This window comes from Onychostoma macrolepis, chromosome 09 (assembly GCF_012432095.1).
Source record: "Onychostoma macrolepis isolate SWU-2019 chromosome 09, ASM1243209v1, whole genome shotgun sequence".
Taxonomy (NCBI): Eukaryota; Metazoa; Chordata; class Actinopteri; order Cypriniformes; family Cyprinidae; genus Onychostoma; species Onychostoma macrolepis.
In genome coordinates, this window is record NC_081163.1 from 6,401,187 (window position 1) to 6,425,813 (window position 24,627).

The 24,627-nt window shown below is 36.0% G+C and overlaps 1 protein-coding gene across 6 annotated transcripts in view; it reads left to right on the forward strand.

Moving 5' to 3' along the window:
- hdac4 (histone deacetylase 4) overlaps nucleotides 1-24,627 on the forward strand; it is a 255,008-nt gene that overhangs the window by 118,031 nt on the left and 112,350 nt on the right. Inside the window, exon 1 of one of the 6 annotated variants that reach the window (XM_058787008.1) lies at nucleotides 18,135-19,603. The exons of the other annotated variants lie outside the window; for them this stretch is intronic. Coding sequence (XP_058642991.1) covers nucleotides 19,600-19,603 — 4 coding nt within the window. The 5' untranslated portion in view covers nucleotides 18,135-19,599. Of the gene's footprint in view, nucleotides 1-18,134; nucleotides 19,604-24,627 lie in introns of those variants that run through there. 6 annotated transcript variants of the gene reach the window in all.

The window sequence follows — 24,627 nt, forward strand, 5'->3', positions numbered from 1 at the left end:
GTGGACGAGTCGTGTCTAGACTGTATGCCATTTGAGCGGGATGGTTTTGCTCTCATTTTCCACTTTCTGAGAAAGAGGGCATTTGTCTATTGAAGCAAATGAGCCTGTAATACTTCTGCGTGATTGCAATTCAAGATGCAGGTTTTTGAAGATGAGCCCCGTCCGTGAAGATTTAAAAGTTAATTGTGAAAACCATGAAGCTTTCTAGGAAAAAGAAAAAAAAAAATATATATTATATATATATACAGGTGCATCTCAATAATTAGAATGTCGTAGAAAAGTTCATTTATTTCAGTAATGCAACTCAAATTGTGAAACTCGTGTATTAAATAAATTTAGTGCACACAGACTGTAGTTTAAGTTTTTGGTTCTTTTAGTTGTGATGATTTTGGCTCACATTTAACAAAAACCCACCAATTCACTATCTCAACAAATTAGAATACTTCATAAGACCAATAAAAAAAACATTTTTAGTGAATTGTTGGCCTTCTGGAAAGTATGTTCATTTACTGTATATATACTCAATACTTGGTAGGGGCTCCTTTTGCTTTAATTACTGCCTCAATTCGGCGTGGCATGGAGGTGATCAGTTTGTGGCACTGCTGAGGTGGTATGGAAGCCCAGGTTTCTTTGACCGTGGCCTTCAGCTCATCTGCATTTTTTGGTCTCTTGTTTCTCATTTTCCTCTTGACTAATTCATGTCTGGTGAGTTTGCTGGCCAGTCAAGCACACCAACACCATGGTCATTTAACCAACTTTTGGTGCTTTTGGCAGTGTGGGCAGGTGCCAAATCCTGCTGGAAAATGAAATCAGCATCTTTAAAAAGCTGGTCAGCAGAAGGAAGCATGAAGTGCTCCAAAATTTCTTGGTAAACGGGTGCAGTGACTTTGGTTTTCAAAAAGCACAATGGACCAACACCAGCAGATGACATTGCACCCCAAATCATCACAGACTGTGGAAACCTAACACTGGACTTCAAGCAACTTGGGCTATGAGCTTCTCCACCCTTCCTCCAGACTCTAGGACCTTGGTTTCCAAATGAAATACAAAACTCATCTGAAAAGAGGACTTTGGACCACTGGTCAACAGTCCAGTTCTTCTTCACCTTAGCCCAGGTAAGACGCCTCTGACGTTGTCTGCGGTTCAGGAGTGGCTTAACAAGAGGAATACGACAACTGTAGCCAAATTCCTTGACACGTCTGTGTGTGGTGGCTCTTGATGCCTTGACCCCAGCCTCAGTCCATTCCTTGTGAAGTTCACCCAAATTCTTGAATCGATTTTGCTTGACAATCCTCATAAGGCTGCGGTTCTTTCGGTTGGTTGTGCATCTTTTTCTTCCACACTTTTTTCCTTCCACTCAACTTTCTGTTAACATGCTTGGATACAGCACTCTGTGAACAGCCAGCTTCTTTGGCAATGAATGTTTGTGGCTTACCCTCCTTGTGAAGGGTGTCAATGATCGTCTTCTGATTGTGTAGCCTAGTTAACCAAACTGAGAGACCATTTTGAAGGCTCAGGAAACCTTTGCAGGTGTTTTGAGTTGATTAGCTGATTGGCATGTCACCATATTCTAATTTGTTGAGATAGTGAATTGGTGGGTTTTTGTTAAATGTGAGCCAAAATCATCACAATTAAAAGAGCCAAAGACTTAAACTACTTCAGTCTGTGTGCATGGAATTTATTTAATACACGAGTTTCACAATTTGAGTTGAATTACTGAAATAAATGAACTTTTCCACGACATTCTAATTTATTGAGATGCACCTGTGTGTGTGTGTGTGTGTGTATGTGTATATATGTATATATATATTGGGCACGGAAAGTATTCAGACCCCCTTAAATTTTTCACTCTTTGTTATATTGCAGCTATTTGTTAAAATCATTTGTTCATTTTTTTTCCTCATTAATGTACACACAGCACCCCATATTGACAGAAAAACACAGAATTGTTGACATTTTTGCAGATTTATTAAAAAAGAAAAACTGAAATATCACATGGTCCTAAGTATTCAGACCCTTTGCTGTGACACTCATATATTTAACTCAGGTGCTGTCCATTTCTTCTGATCATCCTTGAGATGGTTCTACACCTTCATTTGAGTCCAGCTGTGTTTGATTATACTGATTGGACTTGATTAGAAAAGCCACACACCTGTCTATTTAAGAACTTACAGCTCACAGTGCATGTCAGAGCAAATGAGAATCATGAGGTCAAAGGAACTGCCTGAAGAGCTCAGAGACAGAATTGTGGCAAGGCACAGATCTGGCCAAGGTTACAAAAACAATTCTGCTGCACTTAAGGTTCCTAAGAGCACAGTGGCCTCCATAATCCTTAAATGGAAGACGTTTGGGACGACCAGAACCCTTCCTAGAGCTGGCCGTCCGGCCAAACTGAGCTATCGGGGGAGAAGAGCCTTGGTGAGAGAGGTAAAGAAGAACCCAAAGATCACTGTGGCTGAGCTCCAGAGATGCAGTCGGGACATGGGAGAAAGTTGTAGTAAGTCAACCATCACTGCTGCCCTCCACCAGTCGGGGCTTTATGGCAGAGTGGCCCGACAGAAGCCTCTCCTCAGTGCAAGACACATGAAAGCCCGCATGGAGTTTGCTAAAAAACATCTGAAGGACTCCAAGATGGTGAGAAATAAGATTCTCTGGTCTGATGAGACCAAGATAGAACTTTTTGGCCTTAATTCTAAGCGGTATGTGTGGAGAAAACCAGGCACTGCTCATTACCTGTCCAATACAGTCCCAACAGTGAAGCATGGTGGTGGCAGCATCATGCTGTGGGGTGTTTTCAGCTGCAGGGACAGGACGACTGGTTGCAATCGAGGGAAAGATGAATGCGGCCAAGTACAGGGATATCCTGGACGAAAACCTTCTCCAGAGTGCTCAGGACCTCAGACTGGGCGAAGGTTTACCTTCCAACAAGACAATGACCCTAAGCACACAGCTAAAATAACGAAGGAGTGGCTTCACAACAACTCTGTGACTGTTCTTGAATGGCCCAGCCAGAGCCCTGACTTAAACCCAATTGAGCATCTCTGGAGAGACCTAAAATGGCTGTCCACCAACGTTTACCATCCAACCTGACAGAACTGGAGAGGATCTGCAAGGAGGAATGGCAGAGGATCCCCAAATCCAGGTGTGAAAAACTTGTTGCATCTTTCCCAAAAGACTTTTTAATAAATCTGCAAAATGTCAACAATTCTGTGTTTTTCTGTCAATATGGGGTGCTGTGTGTACATTTAATGAGGAAAAAATTAACTTAAATGATTTTAGCAAATGGCTGCAATATAACAAAGAGTGAAAAATTTAAGGGGTCTGAATACTTTCCATTACCCACTGTGTATGTGTGTATATATATATATATATATATATATATATATATATATATATATATATATATATATATATATATATAAGCGATTTGTTAATTGGGATTTGTTAATATCATCTACACCAAACCCAACCCTAAACCTACCCTCTGCCAACGTACTTGCGGTGCAAGTCTCCGGGCTGCAGTGATGCATACTTGACCCCACTCATAACTGCTGTTTCTGTCGGTTTTTTCTTGACAAGAAGTGCATTTATTCAGTCGCAGAATGTCTTTACGATCACATCAATCCGGAGATGTTTCAGACGCGCACTTCAACTTCTCTTCATCTTCACTTCAGGCGCCAAACAGCGCGGAAACCGGAGCACGCTGTAGCCTGTATCAATTCTTATCAAAGCGCGAAATAAACTACGTGCATGCAATGTCGTGGTCAATTAAGGCATGCAGTTACCTAAAAGGCGATTTAAAGCTGCATTAAAACAGTGCGTGCATGTAATATGTTATATATGACTTAGGCTACATTAGGATGTTTCTGAAATGGTTTTCAAAACTGTCCTGGAGCAGCCTAGCACTGTCTCCCTCATCTAACACACCCGATTCAACTCATCAGCTCATTTGTAGAGACTGAAATGGATCCGAAAAGGTGCTGAGAGTTGAGAGAAAATACGATGCGAGTCAGATCCGCGTCACGTTCAGCAGCGACATCTCTTAAAGAAGTAGCAGCCAAAACAACCTAATAACCAGCTGCTGTGATGTCTGTTCATCAAAAATAAAAGAAAAAATAGGAAATCAATAACTTTTATACAGCTGTAAGTATTTATCTGTATTTAGTTTAGAATTTAGTGTTTGATAACTTTATTCAATTTTTGTATATTTCTGCTGAGGGGCACAGGTAGCCTAGCTAAATATAACATTTATTATAATGAGTTTAGGGGAAGATTGTTTTAAGTTCACTAATAAATATGAAAATTGTTAGCTCTTAATTATAATGTAATGTTTAATGGCTATAGTCAGTGGTTAAATATTTGGGGAATTTTTTTTATAGGGAAATCAGTATTACTTAGTATCAGTGATGCTGGCCTTCAGTCATAAAAAAGATGCCATTAAGCAAATATAAAAAATATGTTGTTTGTCCATTAATCTGAAGATTGAATGTGAAATTATTGCAATATAAAAGTATATTTAAAACTTTAATGTTTGGTGGGATTTCAGAAAAAATGTGCGATTAATTAGTTTTTTTTTGTGTTTTTTTTAATCGATTGACAGCACTAATATGTATATAAACACACACACACAAACTTAGTTATAGATTTCTATATATATATAAAAATATTTTTTATATAAAAATATAAAATGATCATTATTTTGATAAATTCATATTAATTTCTGTGTTCTGGATAAATAGAAATGAATACAATTCTAATTTTATATATTTATATATTCATGATTTTGATAAAACAAGAAAGAAAAATACAAAGGGCCTCTGTTTGTTTCCAAGCTTTAGCGATTCTCTTTGGTGCTATTAAGATCTTGAAAAATCTGCAGAACAAAGCTGTTCTCGGATATGGTTCTTATCTCACAAATTAATCAGCATATTTCCGCACAAGACTTCTGACAGCTTCCATACTGCAAATGAATGGACATTTGGACGAACTCCAATTGAAATGCCATCCATTCATTTAGCTTTTATTCAAGAAATCAGAGCTAAATGAGCTTTTTTTCCACGCATTTCTGAAGAGGCTCGCAAAGTCACTGCTCCTTGCATGTTTGTTTATTCAATATTTTGCCTAATTTGATTATGCTTCCAGGCAGCACAGATCCCTTTAACATGCTGTATGCTTATCCACAGCGTAGGGTTAGTAAAAGGCCGTCCCACGATCCTGAGCACTTTACCAGCCTCACAACACAGAGCAGAAGATCTCACTTCATCTCTGCGCTTTTTATGGCACCACGACCATCATTTGCTCCTCTTAATACGAGAGCCTTATTTTTCTGCTTTTAAAAGCCTCCCCGCATCTGTGTACTTACTGTCTGTATTATTCATGCTCATACTGTACATCTCTCAACCTCACCCGCATCATTTCTGGCAGCTGACAGAGAGAGAGAGAGGATCTGAGCATCTCTGAAGCCTCTGGTCAAAACCAGTGAGGTTACGCAGCCCGGCCAGGCCAGGGTCCGCAGGGGCCTGGAGCTCTTGAGTGGAGACACCAGTGGGCTAATGGAGCAGCACACCCACTCCCTCCGCTGTGAGAGGTAGAGAGAGTGTGATAAGCCTGAGGGACTGAGTAAATATGAATGAGGTCTTTCCTCCCACGTGCTCCTCGCAGCAGAAGCCATTGATGTTGTTTTGACATCTGAGTGTGAGAGAACAAAAGCAGCAGAGCCTGAGTAGACTGAAGAAGGCTGGGCTCTTCCAACACACTGCACCATGAGTTTGACCCAACACGTGTCTTAACCAGCCGTGATATGATACAGCAGAACGTAACCGTGATTATGGGACAGAAATGAATGGGGGTAAAAATTAGTGATATTTGGCTCTTTTTTTTATTTATTTTTTTTTTTTTATTATCGGCATCGGCTGTTAACTTTTTCTGTTTGGCTGATGTATTGGAATCAGGACTTTTATTTTGACAGCATATATAGCAATTATGTGCCATGTGATAAAGCAGAACTTAATTATGGAACAGAAATTAATGGGGGTAAAAATTTGTAATATTTGGCTTTTTGTGATTATTGCCGTTTTTGTTTGGCTGATGTGTTGGAAAAAAAAGAGTGTTATTGCATTTGCCCTTTTGTAATAATAAATAGAATGTCAAATGCTATAATATTTTTTTCCATCTACTGTCAGTATTCAGCAAAAATGCATTTTACTATTGAAGATTTTGAATATCTAAAAAAAAAATTTATTGTTAAGGACTTTGTGAAAAATACTATGTTAGGTTACACAATCAAGAAGTTGCCTTTAAAATGAATCTGTTTTTACAGATTTATTTATTATCTAGTGTGTATTTGTTTTAAATGATCTCTAATGTGATATCTTGGCTGTCTGTCAGCCAATGGCCACCCTGCTCTCGCCCGTTAAAAAAAATAAAATAAAAAGAAATAAACAAGCGATTGCTAGTAAACATGTTATTAAAAGTCAAAATAAGAAAGCTAACATTCTAAGGCATTTCTTAAAATTCTATTCTACCCATAGTTAATCACACTGCTCTTCATATTTGCTACATAAAATCCATTACTTGTTTCTTACTAATTTTTGGTTGCTGATTCCAAAAATGGTGGCTGCTTCTCACAAGATATGCATTTTGTAGCATCTTTGCTTTCAATGACCATTTGTAAAATGAAAAAATCTTGTATTATGCCTTAATCTCCATAAAAACTGCCAAAAGTGATGGTTCCTTTCCTTTTAACATTAGGCTTTTTTTCAGCATATATATATATTTTTTTCAAAATAATTAAAATAGAGGATATATTTTAATAAATTGATTGAATTGAAATATTTTACCTTAAAGAGTGACAACCTGTATGTTTTTGTATGGTTCGAATAACATAATACTACATAAAAGTCAAGAATACAGTATGTCTAAAAACAACTCCTCAGGGCCAGTGTGAAAAATGAGTCGATTGGTGAAACAGTCACTTGTCCAGTCAGGCCAGTTTGCATGTATGTAATGCTGCTGTTGATGAGCAGAGGAGCAAACGAGTGAAGGGACGTAGTTAGAAAAACAGGTACACATCAGAATGGCATATGCATATTAAATTGTTTTAATTTATAGTTAAAAACATAAAACATAAATTGTAAACCCAAAAGCTTATTTAGATATTATTTGTAGTAAATTCATCTTGTGAAGAAGTCTTAGTATTTTTTTTTCTAGGATTCTTTAATTAATGGAAAAATCAAAACACCATTTAAAATAGAAACTTTGTGCAACATAAATGTCTTTACTGCCACTTTTGTTCGATGTAATGCATATCCTTTCTGAATAAAAGTATTGCTTTCTTTAATCTTACCGATCACAAACTTTAGGATAGTGTAGCTGCAAATATGAAATGTATGTATGTTTGTATAGACTGTGATTTTGTCCCTTCAGGCGGTTTTTCACAATAAATAAATACATAAATATATACATCCTAAAAAAAAAATCATACAGCATTCATTTTGGATCTTCCGTCACAATTCTACCTTTTCCCTTCTAAGAAAATTCCCATTGGGATTCTTTAGGATTAACTCAAATAGAATTGGACTAGGTTGAGCAGTGCTTGTACACTCTCATAATTTTTTTTAAGTTTGCCTGAGTAAATCTGCTTTTGTTTTAGCATCGGTGTGAATCATGTGGAGCTGTTTGGGTTTAGAGTGTTTAGTGTTGGACCTGTTGGGAATATGTAGTTTGTGGGATGTTTCTTCAGTCCATGCCTCATGCTGTTGATCAGCGCTTGGTCTTGTGTGTTTGTGTGTGTTTGCGCTAAAGATTTTTGGCAAGATCCAAGAGGAGAGTCCAGAGTCATTCAAAGCAGTAATTAGCTGCAGTGAGCAAATAAACTGTATTACAAACTTTGCATGAAAAGCTGCAATTATCTTGTTTGTGGAAAGCAGAGTGAAATTTGGGAGCATCTGCACTCTGGGCATGTTCATTTGTAGATCCTGTCTCCCTGTTTGTGTGTTTTAACACACTACCTGACAAAAAGCTTGAATGTATATATCTATAGTATATATCATATGATCATGAGGGTGTTATTTCTGCTCATCTCCAAACAGAATTGCAACAGAAATTGCTGTTTTCTAAGCATTTCTGCAATTTCCATTGGATGACAGAATCATGGACAGAAGGATGCTGACTTACATTATGCTGAAATATAGTTTATATATTGTGATCTGTTTTCTCCTGCACAAGTATGCATTACTCTTGTAATATTTCACTATAAAATTAAAAACTATAATAGTATATGGTGTACGGAAGTTCTAAGCGGCCATGCATTATTATTTTCTCGTGATCACAACTTAATTTTCTTGTGGTCTTGACATAAGTTGTTTTCTGGTGATCACGACTTAATTTTCTCATGATCTCGACATAACAAGAGTTGTTCTCAAGTTAAACAACTGCGCCATGTGGAAGTATAGAACTACGATTGGTTGTATACTGCCTACTGTATCAGCATACTCTATGCGTTTGGGACAGAGGACCTTCTTAGGTTATCTATAATTTGTGCCGTTCATTAAGTAAGGAATAATTGATGACGGGCCGTTGAATTATTAGAAAAATAATGCACACCCGAGGTGGTGATGCAGCCACGACGCGAAGCGGAGTGTGCATTATTTTTCGAATAATTCAACGGATAGAAGTCAATTATTTTGCTTATACTACGGTTGCCACACCTCAAGACATCGATCAGGTGATATATTTCAAGGCGTTCGTCCGATTTTTTAAATCGCTATTGTGAGTAGGTTTTTTTCTTCCGCATTTCATCCAACGCTTCTGTTGCTAATTCCAAAACGTCATTTTAAACCTAGTAACGGAGGCTTGAGCTGTTGATAACAGATTAATGCAGTTAATACAGTTAATAACTAATTTATGAGAGAGAGAGAGAGAGAGAGAGAGAGAGATTACCTCTGTGCGTCTCTCAGTAGTGTTCGGCAGCAATGTCTCTAGTTATGTCTCTGCAGTGAAACTTAGTTCCTTTTGTTCAAGAGCCATTGTTGTTACCTCGCTTGTGAGAAGTCATGTAGTTTTTAAGTTGCTAAACTACTGATAAAATTGCGCTAACAACATTAGAGCGATGTATGTTAGTGTGTGTGCAAACTGTAACCGTTATGTACAGTGCCCTCCAAAAGTATTGGAACAGTAAATACAAAATTGTTCTGTTGGTTGTGGAGTCAAGACATTTGCAAATATGATGAAAAGATGAATATGGGACAAAACTACAGAATGTCACATTTTATTATTAGCTATTTCAACACATACATGTTTTACCAAATAAAAAGAACAGCACTTTTAGAGTTCATCCCACTGATTAATGTGAGCATAAGTATTGGGACAGTTGAACATAAGGCAGATATATAAGATTAAAAGCTATTATTTAGTTGCAGATCCCTTGCGCACAATTACAGCAGTGAGTCTGTGACCCATAGACATCAGCAGACTCTTGGTCTCATCCTTTGAAATACTTTTCACAGCCTTTAATGCAGCCAATTCCAATTGTTGCTTGTTTTGGGGAGTTTCTGCCTTTACTCTCCTCTTCAGCTGAAATTCATGTTCAATCGGATTTAAATCTGGAGATTGATTTGAGCAATCTAAGACTTTCCATTTCTTTGCCCTGATAAATTCCTTGACTGAACTGGCAGGGTGTTTTGGGTCATTGTCCTGCTGCAATATGAAGCACTTCCCAATGAATCTGGTGGCATTTTCTTGAATATTGATAGGCAAGATGGTTTTGTACCCTTCCAAATTCATTCTGCTACTGTCATCATACATTAAGTCATCAGTAAAGTTGAGAGGGCCTGTTCCAGAGACAGCCATGCATGCCCATGCCATGACACCACCTCCACCATGCTTTACAGATGAGGCTGTATGTTTGGGATCATTGCAGTTCCCTTTTTTTCTCCACATTTTTGCTTTCCCATCACATTGATAAAGGTTCATGTTTGTCTCATCGGTCCATAAACACAGTTCCAAAACTCTTCTGGCTCACCTTTGTGCTTTTTTGCAAACTCTAATCTTGCCTTTCTATTTTTGGAGCTGGTCAGAGGTTTGTATCTTGCTGTGTAGCATCTGTAATTCTGTGTCAAAGTCTCCTGAGGACAGTAGATTGTCAGAGCATCACCCCAGCTTTCTGGAAGTTGTTGGTGATTTTACAGACATGTCTTTTAGGGTTCATTTTCACAGCTTTTATGATTTGTCTGTCATCAACTACTGTTGATTTCTCAGCCGATCAGGTCGTTGTTGGTTGCTGGTGGTTTCCAAACTCTTGATTTCTCCATGCCCTTTGTTTTTGCTATAGCTCTAATTGACTTCCTCTTTTCTTTTAGCATCCAAATTGCTTGCTTTTCTCTCAAAGTCAGCTCCCTCGTCTTCATCCTGGTTTGTGTGTGTCATCATTGAATGCAAGATTCAGAATGCAAAAGTAATGGATATAACTGATACAACACATTCCCTGCTTTTAATATCTGAAGAATTAATGCAACAGGACACAGCTGATCACTTAGAAAGACCTGTGAGGCAACTGTTCCTATACTTATGCTCACATCAGATAGAGTGATGAAACTCTAAAAGTGCTGAACTTCTTAGCTGGTAAAACATCTGTGTTGAGTCACCCAATAATAAAATGTGACATTCTGTAGTTTTGTCTCATATTCATCTTTTAATCATATTTGTAAATGTCTTGACTCCACAGCCAACAGAGCAATTTTGTCTTTACTGTTCCAATATTTTTGGAGGGCACTGTATGTGCGGTCTGTGACGGAGAGAGAGTGGGAGAGATAGAGTATGTGCTTTCCATACATAATAAAGCGTAATTTTGAGGCAAGACATGGACATGTTCTGTCGTTTTTGTCCTTTTGTTTACTATATTTGTTTGTTTGGCCAGTGTCATTGTGGGTTTTGGTTATTTTGCTTTTGTAAGACCTTGGAAATAACAGAAATCATTTGGCGAAGTGATATGGTCATGTAATGCGGTCAGGAGCTGCCTGGAACTACGTTCTCCCTGCATTTCCCTGAAAATAATTGCACACCTTAGAACGTTCGTCAGCCAATCAGATTCAAGCATTCAACGGCCCATAGTATAATGACATTTAATTAACTTATCAATGTTAAATCCTTGAATAAATATGATCATTTTGCTTGAAATTCTATCTGTTATCGTTACGTTACTGCTGCACGACTCATGACTGTTTCTCATTTACAACGACGTAACCCATTTCTAATGTGCATCTTTCTTATTTTTAATCTTTATTGTTAATAAATGTATATTAATAAGATATACATGTGTATAATTTAGTTCAGTGATGTTATATAGTGTTGTAGCCTAATCTTTTGTATTTTCTACATTTCTTTGTAAACCACACACACACAGCAGCAGCATTAAGCTTGTAACGCACATGATATCACAGCCTATCCTACATGACTAATAAAAATCACAAACAAATTATTATAATATATTATTATATATAATTTTAAATGAACGAGGAAAATGAAGTGACTTTAATCCAAGCAGTTTAAGATTTTTAGAATAGTTCTTAATAGAACGGAAGAATAATCATTCTTCTAAGGCGCTCCACCTGCACTTGTGGCGTTAAATGCTTTGTCGTTGGACCATTTAAACATGTTAATTATACAAATAAAATGTTTAGCGTAGCCTAACTCTGAACAAAATCAGCTGTGTTTGATTAGCCTATTTACTTTATTGTAGACGTAATTTCTATATCCACAAAATACAGTATAAGAGCGCACGGTTATCTGTCGATCATTTGCGCCTCAAAGGGGGCATTCCAAAACACTTAACGTTGCTCAATGTGAGTGTTTTTAAAAGACCAAACTCAGTAAACACATTATTATAATATATATAATTATAATAGCCTATGTAGGCTACAGACAAGCAGCACAACGCGTTTTTCTTATAGCCTAACTGTTTTCTATCGGTAAAACGCTTAACGTGTTAAACGCATTGCTTTCTTATTATTGGCTTATTTGTTTGTCTATACATGGAATGATGTATTAATGATGTGTTTACTGAGTTTGGTCTTTTAAAAACACTGCCTTAACGCATTAAACCTATATTCTATGGGAGGAAAACGCTTAACGCGGAATTAAATGAATTGCGTTCTTATTATGGGCTCATCTTCTTGTCTGTATATATATGAATTACTATGTGTATATAATGAGTTTTGTGTTTTAAAAACACACTCAATTAACGCATTAAGCCAGGTTAAGTATTTTAAAATGTTCGTGTCAAGGTTGCGTTCGTTACTATAGCAACAGTAATGTCGAGAAAACAACTCGTTATGTCGAGATCGTGAGAAAATTAAGTCTTGATCATGAGAAAACAAGAAAGAAAAATTTAATAATGTATGGCCGCTTAGAACTTCCGTAATGGTGTGTGTGTGTGTATATATATATATATATATATATATATATATATATATATATATATATATATATAGGAATATATATAGGAATATAATAACAATTTTATTTTACATTTCAACTCCATTTTAATTACATATCTATTTATAATAAATTTATAATAAATCACATTAAGACATATTTTACATGATTTTTATTTTTTTTTATATAAAAATATTTTTTTGCAGCCCTATGGCAAATAATGCTAATCAAAAATTGTGTGTGTCCAGATTTTAGTCTGGTAATGCACATGGAGAAATTGACTTTTTCTTAGACTTGTGATTTGTCAGATGAGGTTCGCTGGCTTGATTCTGCTCATATTTTATTCTGTGCTATCAGCCGTTTGTATCATAGTTCAGCTCAGAATGGGTTTAAGTAAATGTCTCAGGCATTACACATTACCATCATTACACCAATGTTTCTTTTCAGGTTTGAAGGGAGCACTATTATCGCTGGCGTATGAAACAGATGGAGACTGTGGCCTCACGTGTTTGATTGTAATGAAACGCTGTTATATCTGTCTCTTTCTGCTCTGTGAGTTTGCAGCTGGACAGTTTCACACACACCAAGGCAGGATTATAAATAGCGTAAATCAATAATAAATGACACCGTATTTCACATATTTGGAGTTGGGCTTCAGTGCCCTAAGGGGAATGGATGAAAATATCATTCTTGCAGTCTTTCTCGCTCTCTCTCTCCCTCTGTATTTCAGGTCTGTCGTTTCCCCCTGAGTACAGCGAGGCTTCTTGTTTATACTGTAGCATCCATCTTTTATTTATTTCCCTCATCTGTTTGGCTGGCTGCAGATTTCTCCATTCAGAGCTGATCATTAGAGGAACTGCATTATTTACCATTCTGGCCTGCATTGCTGAAAGGAGGAGAGAAATGTGGAGAGAGAGGGTGTCCTATATCCATAAGCCCATTTTAGCACATTAAAGTGGCACAGAGGAGTAAGTGACAGTATCTCCAACAGAGATCGACAGATGTTATTTTTTATGACTGATAATGATTGTTTTAATGTTTGAGTGCTCAATAACCCATGTGCAATACCCTGATTTTATTATCTTTCGCTTTTTGACACATTGATCAGTAAAGGACTATTAGACTATAATACGTATTTACATCAATGATAGTAAGAATAATAGTAATGATCATTTATATATAATTTATATGATAATTTATCATATTTATATATATTTTTCAAAAATATTTGCATATACGTTGTTTTTGTTACTGTAAATTATAAATAAATAATTTCAAAATATTTTTTGTTTCTGCTTTTTGACACTTTGATCACTAAACAATCATTACACTTTAATGCAAAATAAAAATTATGTAATTTTGTTATTATTATTATTTGTAGTACATATTTGTATTTTGCATAATAAAAAGCAAAATTAATAATATTTTTGTTTGTAAGTTAATCTATATTATATTATATTATATTATATTATATTATATTATATTATATTATATTATATTATATTATATTATATTATATTAATTATTCTGGCATTTTTTCCTAAAATGTGGTAAATATGGTTGTACGATTTGGGAGAAAATTTTTGCCCAATTTGAACAATTTTGCCAATATTGTGCAATTATCAACATGGCAATAATAACAACAACAATGATGATGATGATAATAATAATAAAAATAATAATAAACAATAATGAGAATGATGATAATAATAATAATATATTATTATTATTTTTTAATTATGTTATTTATTCATTAGAATATCTGTTTAGTCTCTAAAGACTGTCAAGCGTTCATTCAGGAACACCATTATAAGGTTTTGTAAGATTTATTTATATATATATATATATATATATATATATATATATATATATATATATATATATATATATATATATATTATTAGAATAGGCTATTTTTTTTTTTTTGTTTTTTTCTTCTTCAAAATGCTGCAGTCTTCCAGGATTCTCCAATTGGTTCATTTTTTTTTTTTTTTTTATTATTATTTTTCGAGTGTCTTTTAATTCTTACGGTGTAGTGGAAATCCAGCAACATTTCCGCTCACCTCCACACATCCTGGTAAATTTTCCCCGTCTTCCACTGACTTTTAAATGCTTTCAATTTCTGCCCTGTTTATCAGAGCAGATCTGTTGTTCAAACTAAAATAATCCAGGCAGGATGAAGGAGTTTGTATCCGGGAGCTTTCCGAGCTATCATGGGCTGTAAAGCTGTCATGGAAAAGGCCTTCCCACTCACGACTTCATGATTCGGGGAGCAGGAGCTGCTTTGCATGAGCTTTGCCTCACTTTTTGGCCGAGGTCCATGTGTATGAAACCCAGGTGTTTTTTCAATGGCCACTTTTGTTGTTGATCAAAGTAGCCTGCTGACATCACAGCTAGAACTCTTGACTCTCACTCGTTCCCACCTGAGCTTTACACAAGGGCTATTTTTGTCCACGGCTGTGTTTACGTGCCTGTTATCTCTCGAATCAGTTTGTAGCAGAGATGTGTTTGCGTCATGGCCTCTCATGTTCTGATCATTCAGGTCCAACTAGATTTTGACATTTACTGAAGAAAATGTGAGTTCTAGTTGCCTTTTGCTAAACTCACCAGTTTTGTTACCCCAGGTAGTTGCTTTGCTGTTACTGAGTTGTTTATTAGCATGTTGCCATTCAGTTGCTTTTAGCCTTTTTCCTAATTTTACTATAGAGGTTGCATAAATGTAATTCAATATTTGGTCCAAAATGTGTATATGCTTAACAAGCAAAAAATATAACTTGCGGTTCAGTAAGTGAGTCTGAATCACAATTTATTTTTAATTCACTTAAAATACCTAGTTCATACATGCATACATACATACATACATACATACATGCATTCATTCAGTAATCGGACTACACTGGGCATACTGTATATTTTAATTCACTAAAAATAATTAGTTCTTGAGAATAATTGTCTCTGGAATCAAACACTGGTTAAACTGTATGTTTTTTTGTTTGTTTGTTTGCTGAATAGAATCGGTTTTTAAGAATCTTCCTGCATAGGTTCATACAATTTTATTGTATTTATTTTTGTTTTTATTTATTTGTTTATTTATTTATTTATTTTTCCCTTGCACTGGTTGGACTACATGTTTTTGGTTCATCAAAAAAAAATATTTATTTGTTTGTTTGTTTGTTTGTTTTTTGCGAAAAAGAAGAATCCAAGACATTTCTTCTGGTCCAAAAAGTTAAAAAGCCTTTATTCACATATTCATTATTTATTCTGGCCATTTATTTGTTCGTTCATTCATTCATTCTGGCCATCTAAACTTTAAAAACTCTGCACACTGATGCATTTCGACCTTCCTCAGAGTGTGTTTAATCAGCAAGTAGCGCTTCAAGATGTCGCCTATGATTGATTGATTTATTTATTTTTTAATGCCTTAAACTGCACTGGTTGGTCTGTATGTTGTTGTTGTTGTTGTTTTTCCTTCAAGAACATTCAGAATTATTCTTTCTGGAAACAAACAGTACTTGTTGGTCTGTATGTCCATCTTTTCGTTTTTTTAATCAAATTGCACTGGCTTGGACTGTATGTTTCTGATTCACTAAAAAGAATCAGTTCTTAAGAATCATTCTCTTTAGAATCAAATTGCACTGGTTTGCCTGTATGATTTTGTTTAACAAAAAAGAATCAGTTCTTAAGAATCATTCTTTCTCGAATCAAACTAGACAGTTTGGACTGAACGTTTTTATTAACCAAAAAGAGTTGGTTTATACAAATCTTTTTTTTCAATCAAACTGCACTGGTTAGGCTTTATGTTTTTGTTTCACTAAAAAGGATCAGTTCTTAAGACTCATTCTTTCTTGAATAAATCTAGACTGGCTGGGCAAAATGTCTTAATTTCCCTAAAAGAATCGGCTCATATTTCCTGCATATGAGCAGAAGTAAAATTAATACATCATCAAAAATAACTGTTTTTCACGTTTTGTGATTATGTACCGTTACTGTGCCATAAGCTATACTGTCAATCCCTAATTTATACTACACTGTCCCTTGCGCTAAAGTGCTCTGACTAATATGAAGAAGAGGGAATGTTGATTACATTACATGTTTTGTGATGTGGAAAAGATTTATCTTAGTGCGTGTTTGTTTATGTGAGTTGGGATTGTGTTCTCTCCCTATTTTGGGCTGAGCTGAGTTTTAATGCTCCAGGCTCTTTGTAAAGGATCCAGCAGCACTTCGTTTGGGTGTTGGCCGTGTGGTATTGTTTGCTTGGCGTCGCTGTATGAAAGGGATCTGTAGGATAAATATTTCAGCGCTCTCTTTCTCTCCCTGTCTCTTGGTCTTTCTGTGCCCGTATCTGTACACACTGCGTATTGATTAACATTGAGCCCAAGTAAATGTGCCATTGATTTTCTGCTTTGTTAAGCGCCAGGCTTTACCAACGTGACCTGTCAGGCAGGCTATCCCGTGAAGAGGGACCTGCTCTTCACTTCTTTCGAACCTTTTGGAAACACACAGTCTTCCAAAAAAATAGCGTGCTCATGGACGGGGCGTGTGTGGTGTCACATGATGAAGTCTGCCGCTCAAAATCACGACGACGCTCCATCCATCACGCCTCTAATGTTCTCATTTGTGATTTTTCTGAAGCACCTCGCACTCCAGCTTTCTTATTACCTTCAATTATTCAAAGATGAAAGAGCTAATCATGCGTGGTGTTTTTTTCTTCCCAAAAATTGCGACCCAAGTCCTTCCAGATTAATTAGGTGACAAACCAACTTAGGATACTCATGCCAAATATTTCATTACGTTATTATATTAGCTTGCTACTTGTGTTTGTTTTTTGTCGTGGTTATAGCGATTGCGAAATAAATAGCTTAAGGTTTGAAGAGTTATGGGATTTCCCTGAACAATATGCTGGAGAAGATCGATGGCTGTACGCAGCGTTTGAGCTCATGATCATCAAGATATTCCTGTCCAATGAGTCAATCGATCAATAAAATGAAAGACTCGAGAGGAACTGCAAATGAGCTCTGGATAAAGCCTGCTGGGAATGGGAATGTTAAATGAGTAGTCAGATGAGATGTGTGTTCAAACTGCTTTTTCCCATTCCTAGTCTCATAAATAGCTTTTTAAAGGGATAGTTCACTCAACAATGAAACTTGTCATTTCAGACCACTATGACTTACTTTCAGATGTTCTATGGAGCACAACAGTAGAATTTAGAAAGTAAAAATCATACTCATTAAACATGTTTTACTTTTAAATAGCAATAACGTATAAACAGACCAATTTTTTTGTTGTGAATTTATTTATTGTGCTGCGATTAATCCCATCCAAAATAAAAGTTTTTGTTTACATAATATATGTATGTGTCCTGTGTATATTTATTATGTGTATATATAAATACACACACATACAATATATATTTGAAAAAATATTTACACGTATATGAATGTATATTCTTATATATATATATATATATATATATATATATATATATATATATATATATATAAATAAATAAATATATTTTATATATAAACAACAATTATCTTAAATGTATACATGCATGTGTTTGTCTTTGTATATACACAATAAATATACACAGTACTCAAGACATATTATGTGATTAATCGCGATTAATTGTTTGGCAGCACTAGAATTTCTACATATTCTATGTACATATTTTAAATTAAATCTGTACAGATCTTTACATTTGTAACCTAAAAAATTGATTAGCGAAGAGAAACCAGAGATATTATTTTAGAAACAAAGTATACACTGCTCACATCAGAGCTCAGTTTTTTAATACATACACACACACACACACATACATTTGTTTTTGTGAATTGTGGGGACATTCCATAGGCATAATGGTTTTTATACTGTACAAACCATATATTCTATTGGCCTACACCTACACATGTGCTTTGTGCATTTTTACTTTCTCAAAAAAAAAAAAAACTCATTCTGTATTATTTATAAGCCATTTGAAATATGGGGACATGGGGTAATGTTCTCATAAGTCACCTTCTCCTTGTAATACCTATGTCATACCCATGTCATTATACACACACACCTATCGCTATTCTTAGTGTGAATAGCCTCTATCGCTATTTACACTTAGTGCAAATAGCCCCTGCCAATTTTCTTTGTTCAAACTGGTGCAAAAAGTGTTTTCAATGTGAACACTGCTATATATTTTTTTGACAGTTTTGCAATAAAATTAAGATTTTACTTTCTTAATTACTTCAGTGATAATGTATAAACTGATCAGGACATAAATTTTAACAGACAAAGTAATTTTGTAATTGTTTTAATTTGATATTTGTTTACTGTTGGAAAGAAAATTACTGCCCAAAACCATTTTCAGTGTGAACTCTACAATATGTTTTTGAAAGTTTGGATATAACCCTAAATCTTATCTTCATTTTAATTCCTAAAGTATATTTTAAACCTTTAATGTTTTAATAACTAAATTCTAAAAACTTACACTTGTCAATATTTTTTAAATTAAAGCATTATTTTCCGATTCCCTCCATGTTTTCCACAATGCTTTATGTGTTGAGTAGTTCATTTACTCAATGAATTAAGCTATTAAACACCTTTTTTTTCCCCAGATCAAACACCTTTTCCTTTGAACCACATGTAATGTTGTGATTCACCTCAGAGCTTGCTGGCTTGTTTTAGTTTTGAACTCTGTATTTCAGATTTTTTTAAATTTATTTTTTGGAGAAAATGAATGGGAAAATACTCCCCGAACTAAAGCCGCTAAAAAAGTGGGTGGTCACCGTTCCGCTCTATGTAAACAGCAGAGTAGTGTGCTAATGAGAGAGAGGGAGAGGGAGTCTTGGAGCTTCTGTGAATCTGCCCCGTGTTCCAGGAAACTACAGCAGTGCACATAAACACTCAGCATGCCTGCAACGGCTCTGTGATGTCACCAGCTGAGAGGAAGGGCGGGAGAGAGAGAGAGAGAGAGAGAGAGAGAGAGGGGAGGGGCAAAGGGTGACGGAGTGAGATACAGACACAGCCGGAGGGAAGAGAGTCAGTGAGAGCGAGACGGGGAATGTGAAAGACCGAGAGAGCCACACTCAGCGCTGTTAGAGGCATCGTGTATCCCGAGAGTCGTAACCCCTCCGGCTCGCTGTCTGCCGTCTCCCCTGCTCTGGACTTGAGGGGCTGATGGGTAAGCGCTGTTTCTGTACGGGCTGTTCTGAGAGAGGGAGGTTGAGTGGGCGGACGGACGGACGGGTGTGTAAAGACTATGGCTTTATTGCGTGGTGCTGAGATACGCTAACACTCTGGCGTGGGTGTGCATGTACACGCACGCTGCATCCTTGAACGCTCTCTAGTGAGTGATGAGAGCTTTTCAATGCACTTTATTGTCAGTCCTTCACTGTATTGTGTGTGTGTGTGTGTGTGTGTGTGTGTGAGGTGTTCCGCTTGGCTGTGTTTGTGGCGCAGGGTCTCTGTCCTGGACAATCTGTCTGGTGAGGATGGAAAGTAGGGCTGGGCGGTGTGATGACGGACGTGTCGGCCGGTAGAGATCCTGCTGTACCGTTTATATCGCGGTAGATGCATCCAGGACTGCGTTACGTTCTTTACGCGTGAGAGCGGAAAAGAAACATGGATTAATGCTAAATGCAGAGCGGGACGTGTCCCAAACAAGTCAAGACGAGGAACTTGTTATTAAAATGTGTTTGGCATCACAAAGCGCAGATTAGTTGTTTACGGTTGCCGAGGAACATTGTAACTTGCCGCATTAATATGCAATTGAACTGATGAGGTCACTTGTGCACGTTTATTGGCTGTTTTACAACGGCGCTGAACGTGGCTCATCCAATCAGAGCTAAGAGCCAAAACTATCTGTTTTTTGTTTTTATTTAAATGTATTATTTTATCATGAATAATCGCAACTTCTTAGATTAAAATAATCAGAAATATGAACTTTTTTTTATTTTGTACATATTTTATTTGTAAGTATTTATTTCACTGGGTTATCCCATTATCCAATAGGCATAACCACGTGCTTTTTTTAAGCATTTTTTAAACTGTCTAGATGAATTTACAGTAACCAGTGTTGTTATTCTTAACTAATACTAAAACTATTTTTGATTTTTGAAAAATAAGTGATGAGATGAAAAACTTAAACTTATTTAGCTCTGTAACTTACCAAAGAAAACATTTTTAATTTTAAGTTTAAGTTGAAGTACTAAAATGGCTACAACTAAAATTATAATGAGTTAAAACTAAATACAAATACTATTATAGAGGACAAAAGCATATAACAAAAAAAAACCTTAAATGAAAATATAAAAATAAAAGCTATTTCAAGACATTAATAAATACTATCGTATTTTATACTACATAATACTACATATTTTTAAAAAAAGATAATAAAAATAAGTGCACATAAAAAAACTGAAAAAATAAAATGAAAACTGAAAATATAGTGTTTTTTCAAAACAAAGAAATGCTAAAATAGTATAGAAATATATTAAAAACGCAAATAAAAATAACAAAAGAACATAAAATTGCTAATACTTTAAAACAAAAAAAATGAAATGAGTGAATACTGCAAAATAAAAAAATAAAACCTTTAAAACATTAAGAAATACTAAAATACCATATAAATATATAAATCAACAAGTAAAAAAAAAAGACAAAAGCACATAAATAACTAAAACTTTAAAATGAAAAACAATTATTAAAACCAATACTGAAAATATAAAAATAAAAGCTACTTCAAAATATTCATGAATACTTTTCTAGTATATAAATAATACTAAAATAACACTTTTTTTTTTTGTGTAACATTATATAACATTTCTAAATTTAAAACGTATATCATGCTATACGTTCATATCGTATTTTGTGAGATACTTTGAAGAAAGAGAGATTTGCAAGATTTTGTTATTTTAGTGTCTCATTATCCTTATTGTGTCATTGTAGAAAAGTTGTCATGAATGTGTTGGCCAGTGTGTGCACAGCCTCTCTCACACACACACACACACACACACACACACTCTTAGTCATCCAGGAGCCCGCAGTGTCCTACCTCAGTGCCATTCACATTTGAATGGGCATTGCTCAACCCTTCTCTCTCTCCTCTGCCTATTAAAAGCACATGTGACCATCGGCCGGTGGCTTCACAGAGCAGCCCAGCGTGCAGCACTGTTTTCATTCACATCCAGTATGTCCGTCTCATTTTTCTCTCTACTTTTCTGAAGTTTTAATGAGGAAAAGCTTTCATTCGAACAATCTGCTGAGAGGTCTACCCTTCCATTAGTCTCATGCATAGACATTACCGACAAAAGGTTTGCCATCAAGATTAGACTATCTAATCGACATGAAAATTGACCAATGACAGTTTTTGTTTTACATGTAATTTAGGGGTGGGTTTATTTGTACTCGTTGATCTGATATTGCTGTTGTTGTTGTTTTTTACTATTTATTGTTATATCGGTTCTGATTTTTACGGTTTAGTCCTTTTTTTTTAAATTCCATTTCAGAGTGAATACAGACATATCGAGATAATGAATATCAACAAAGTGATTAAAGATGTTAAGATATGTACTGTTTTGCTATTTCCACCTGCTCTAAGCAGAACATTCATATGATCACTGTCATGGACTGGAAGCACAAGTTAATCCTAATCCAGCCGTGCCGAGTCAAGCTGCTGCTCTGCTAGGGGACCTGAGGATATAAATAGCTCCAGCTGCTGGTCGCTCCCACTATTGGAGGGAAATGCCTGGAGCATCTTGTTAAGAGGTGGAGTCTAAATGAGGGCGAGAGACCTTGACTTGCAGTGAGAGAGAAAGATCTGATAAAAGCTCTTGTCTGTATTTCTTATGAAGGGCTTGTTGCTTCCTGATGTAGCTAATCAGTTGTGCTATCTGCCAACAACTTGATCAGAACTTCAGTTTTTAGAAGTTTCATAATGAATTATATATATATAAACAAATTTGTTTTGATGATATTTGATATGTAATTGCTCTACAGTGACGTAAAAGGTTTTTTTTAACCTTTTTTAACAAATAGCCAAATGAAAAAACGAAACTATTTTTATATACACATTATATTTATACTGTATACATGTAGGATTTAGTTTAATATATATATATATATATATATATATATGTATATGTATGTATGTATACAGTGTTACCCACAGCCTTACACTCTATTTGTGGTGGCAATCCCCATCCCCATATATATATTATGCAAATTCATTCTCTTTCAGAGTGCAAGAAATAGAGGTTTCCCCGGTAACGCTGTACACAAAACAGCGTTACCGCAGTCGGTTTCTTTCCAGAAATACAGTGATATAAAAACACCCGCACCGGGTTTCGATTTTGAAACGTGCAGTGCTTGTTTATTCAATGTAGTCAAAGCTTTTTGAAAAAATCTATTTGTGGTGGTCAGTTTTGATATTGTTTTGGACCGGCACAAATAAATCAATGCATGGGAAACACTGTATATGTGTGTGTGTGTGTGTGTGTGTGTGTGTGTGTGTATTGCATAAATATATTGTGATGTCACTCAGCTCTAGAATTAATTCAGTACTTAATTTAATTATAAGCAAATCAAAGTTTTATCTGCTTTATGATCAAAATTAACTATTCAATGCATCATTAAAAATCCCAATCTTTTTACATCAAGCTTTTCAGGAACTGCCGTTGACCCTTTGACCTCACCATAATGAGGGTGAATATTTGGTTAGGACCCATTGTATAATGGCACATTAGCATGTTTGGGTTGAGTTTATGGATACGGTGGTCCGTTGAATGGAGTAATTGGCGATGGCGGCTATACATTATCCTCCGTTTAGTCTAAACATGTCATTTCTGATCAGCGTTAGGGTTTTTGAGCAGCCACTCTCAAGAAATAGGACTGCTCTGAAAGATTGCGTGTCTATACGTACAGCTCACTCTCTGTTTGTTTTGTCTCGCTAATGGCTAGATCGGCGATGCCGTCATTGGCGTGAGATTTGCCGGATACGCCTCTGACAGGGGCCGACACACATCTCTTTAAGCTGTGATTACAGCGCACTCCTGGCGTGAGAGGCTGTAATTGCGCATTCATCGCAAGCCTCCAAGTAAAGCATGGATGCCGGTGACCAGTGATTTTCACTGCACTTGAATTAATGGAATAAATTTCAAGGCTTGCGGTGAAGCTCAGTTTTACTGCCCCATCCATCCAGGTGGACAAGTTAGCCAGGCTTTTTAGATAGCACTCAGGGCTCGGGTTTAGGAACATTGAGGATTTATTTTTTTGGTGTCGTCTTCCAGCATTTGACTGGATGAAAAGATAATTGTCCTATAGATGATAGCATGAGCTGGGGGAAGATAAGAACATCGATTGATTTCGCTAGCGCTCTAGTCTTATGAAGACTAAACATGTTGCAGTGAAGCTTAATGGGAGCTGCATCCTGTTGGATGAATTTTGATTTTCTACACGCGCACACACTTGCAATTCACTTTCTCTGTGCCTTTCAAGGCCAGATGCGTGGTTGGTGCCAAGTGTGGACGGCTGTATGGAAGAGCTGAGTGTGTAGGCCTTTTACTTAAGTGGCTGTTTAGACTAAAAGATACATTTTTTTAAGAATGCTCCACTAGCTGCTGGCATTTGGCTTTTAGCCTGCACATCCGAACTAACGTTCAGGGGTCGTTAGAGCCACCCGGCTGGTAAACACATATGCCGATGCCACGGCAACCCCGCTGATGTCATAATGACCTCATAAACGACTTTGTGTCTCACTTATTTAAAGGCTGAATGGTGGAGTAGGGATGGAAAACCGAACGGGCCTGAAAGACCCCATCACTCTCTCATGTTTTAGAACAGAGATCAAAGAAAATAAAATCATTGTATTTTATATAAAGATAATCAGAGCTTTTGAACCATAGAAATGTTTGATTTTAGAATTATTTGCGTGAGCAATGTTTTCCCTGTAAGGTGTCTCATATATTAGTGCTGTCAATCGATTAAAACAAATTTACTAATTAATCGTACATTTTTCGGAAATTAATCACGATTAATCCCACCTAACATTAACGTTTTTAAATATACTTTTATATTGCAATAATTTCACATTCGATCTTCAAATTAATTTACAAACAACATAAAGACAGTATATTTTTTAATATTTGTTTAGACAAGCATCATATTTTCTCTCAACTCTCTTCACCTTTTCTGGCCCACTTCAGGTCT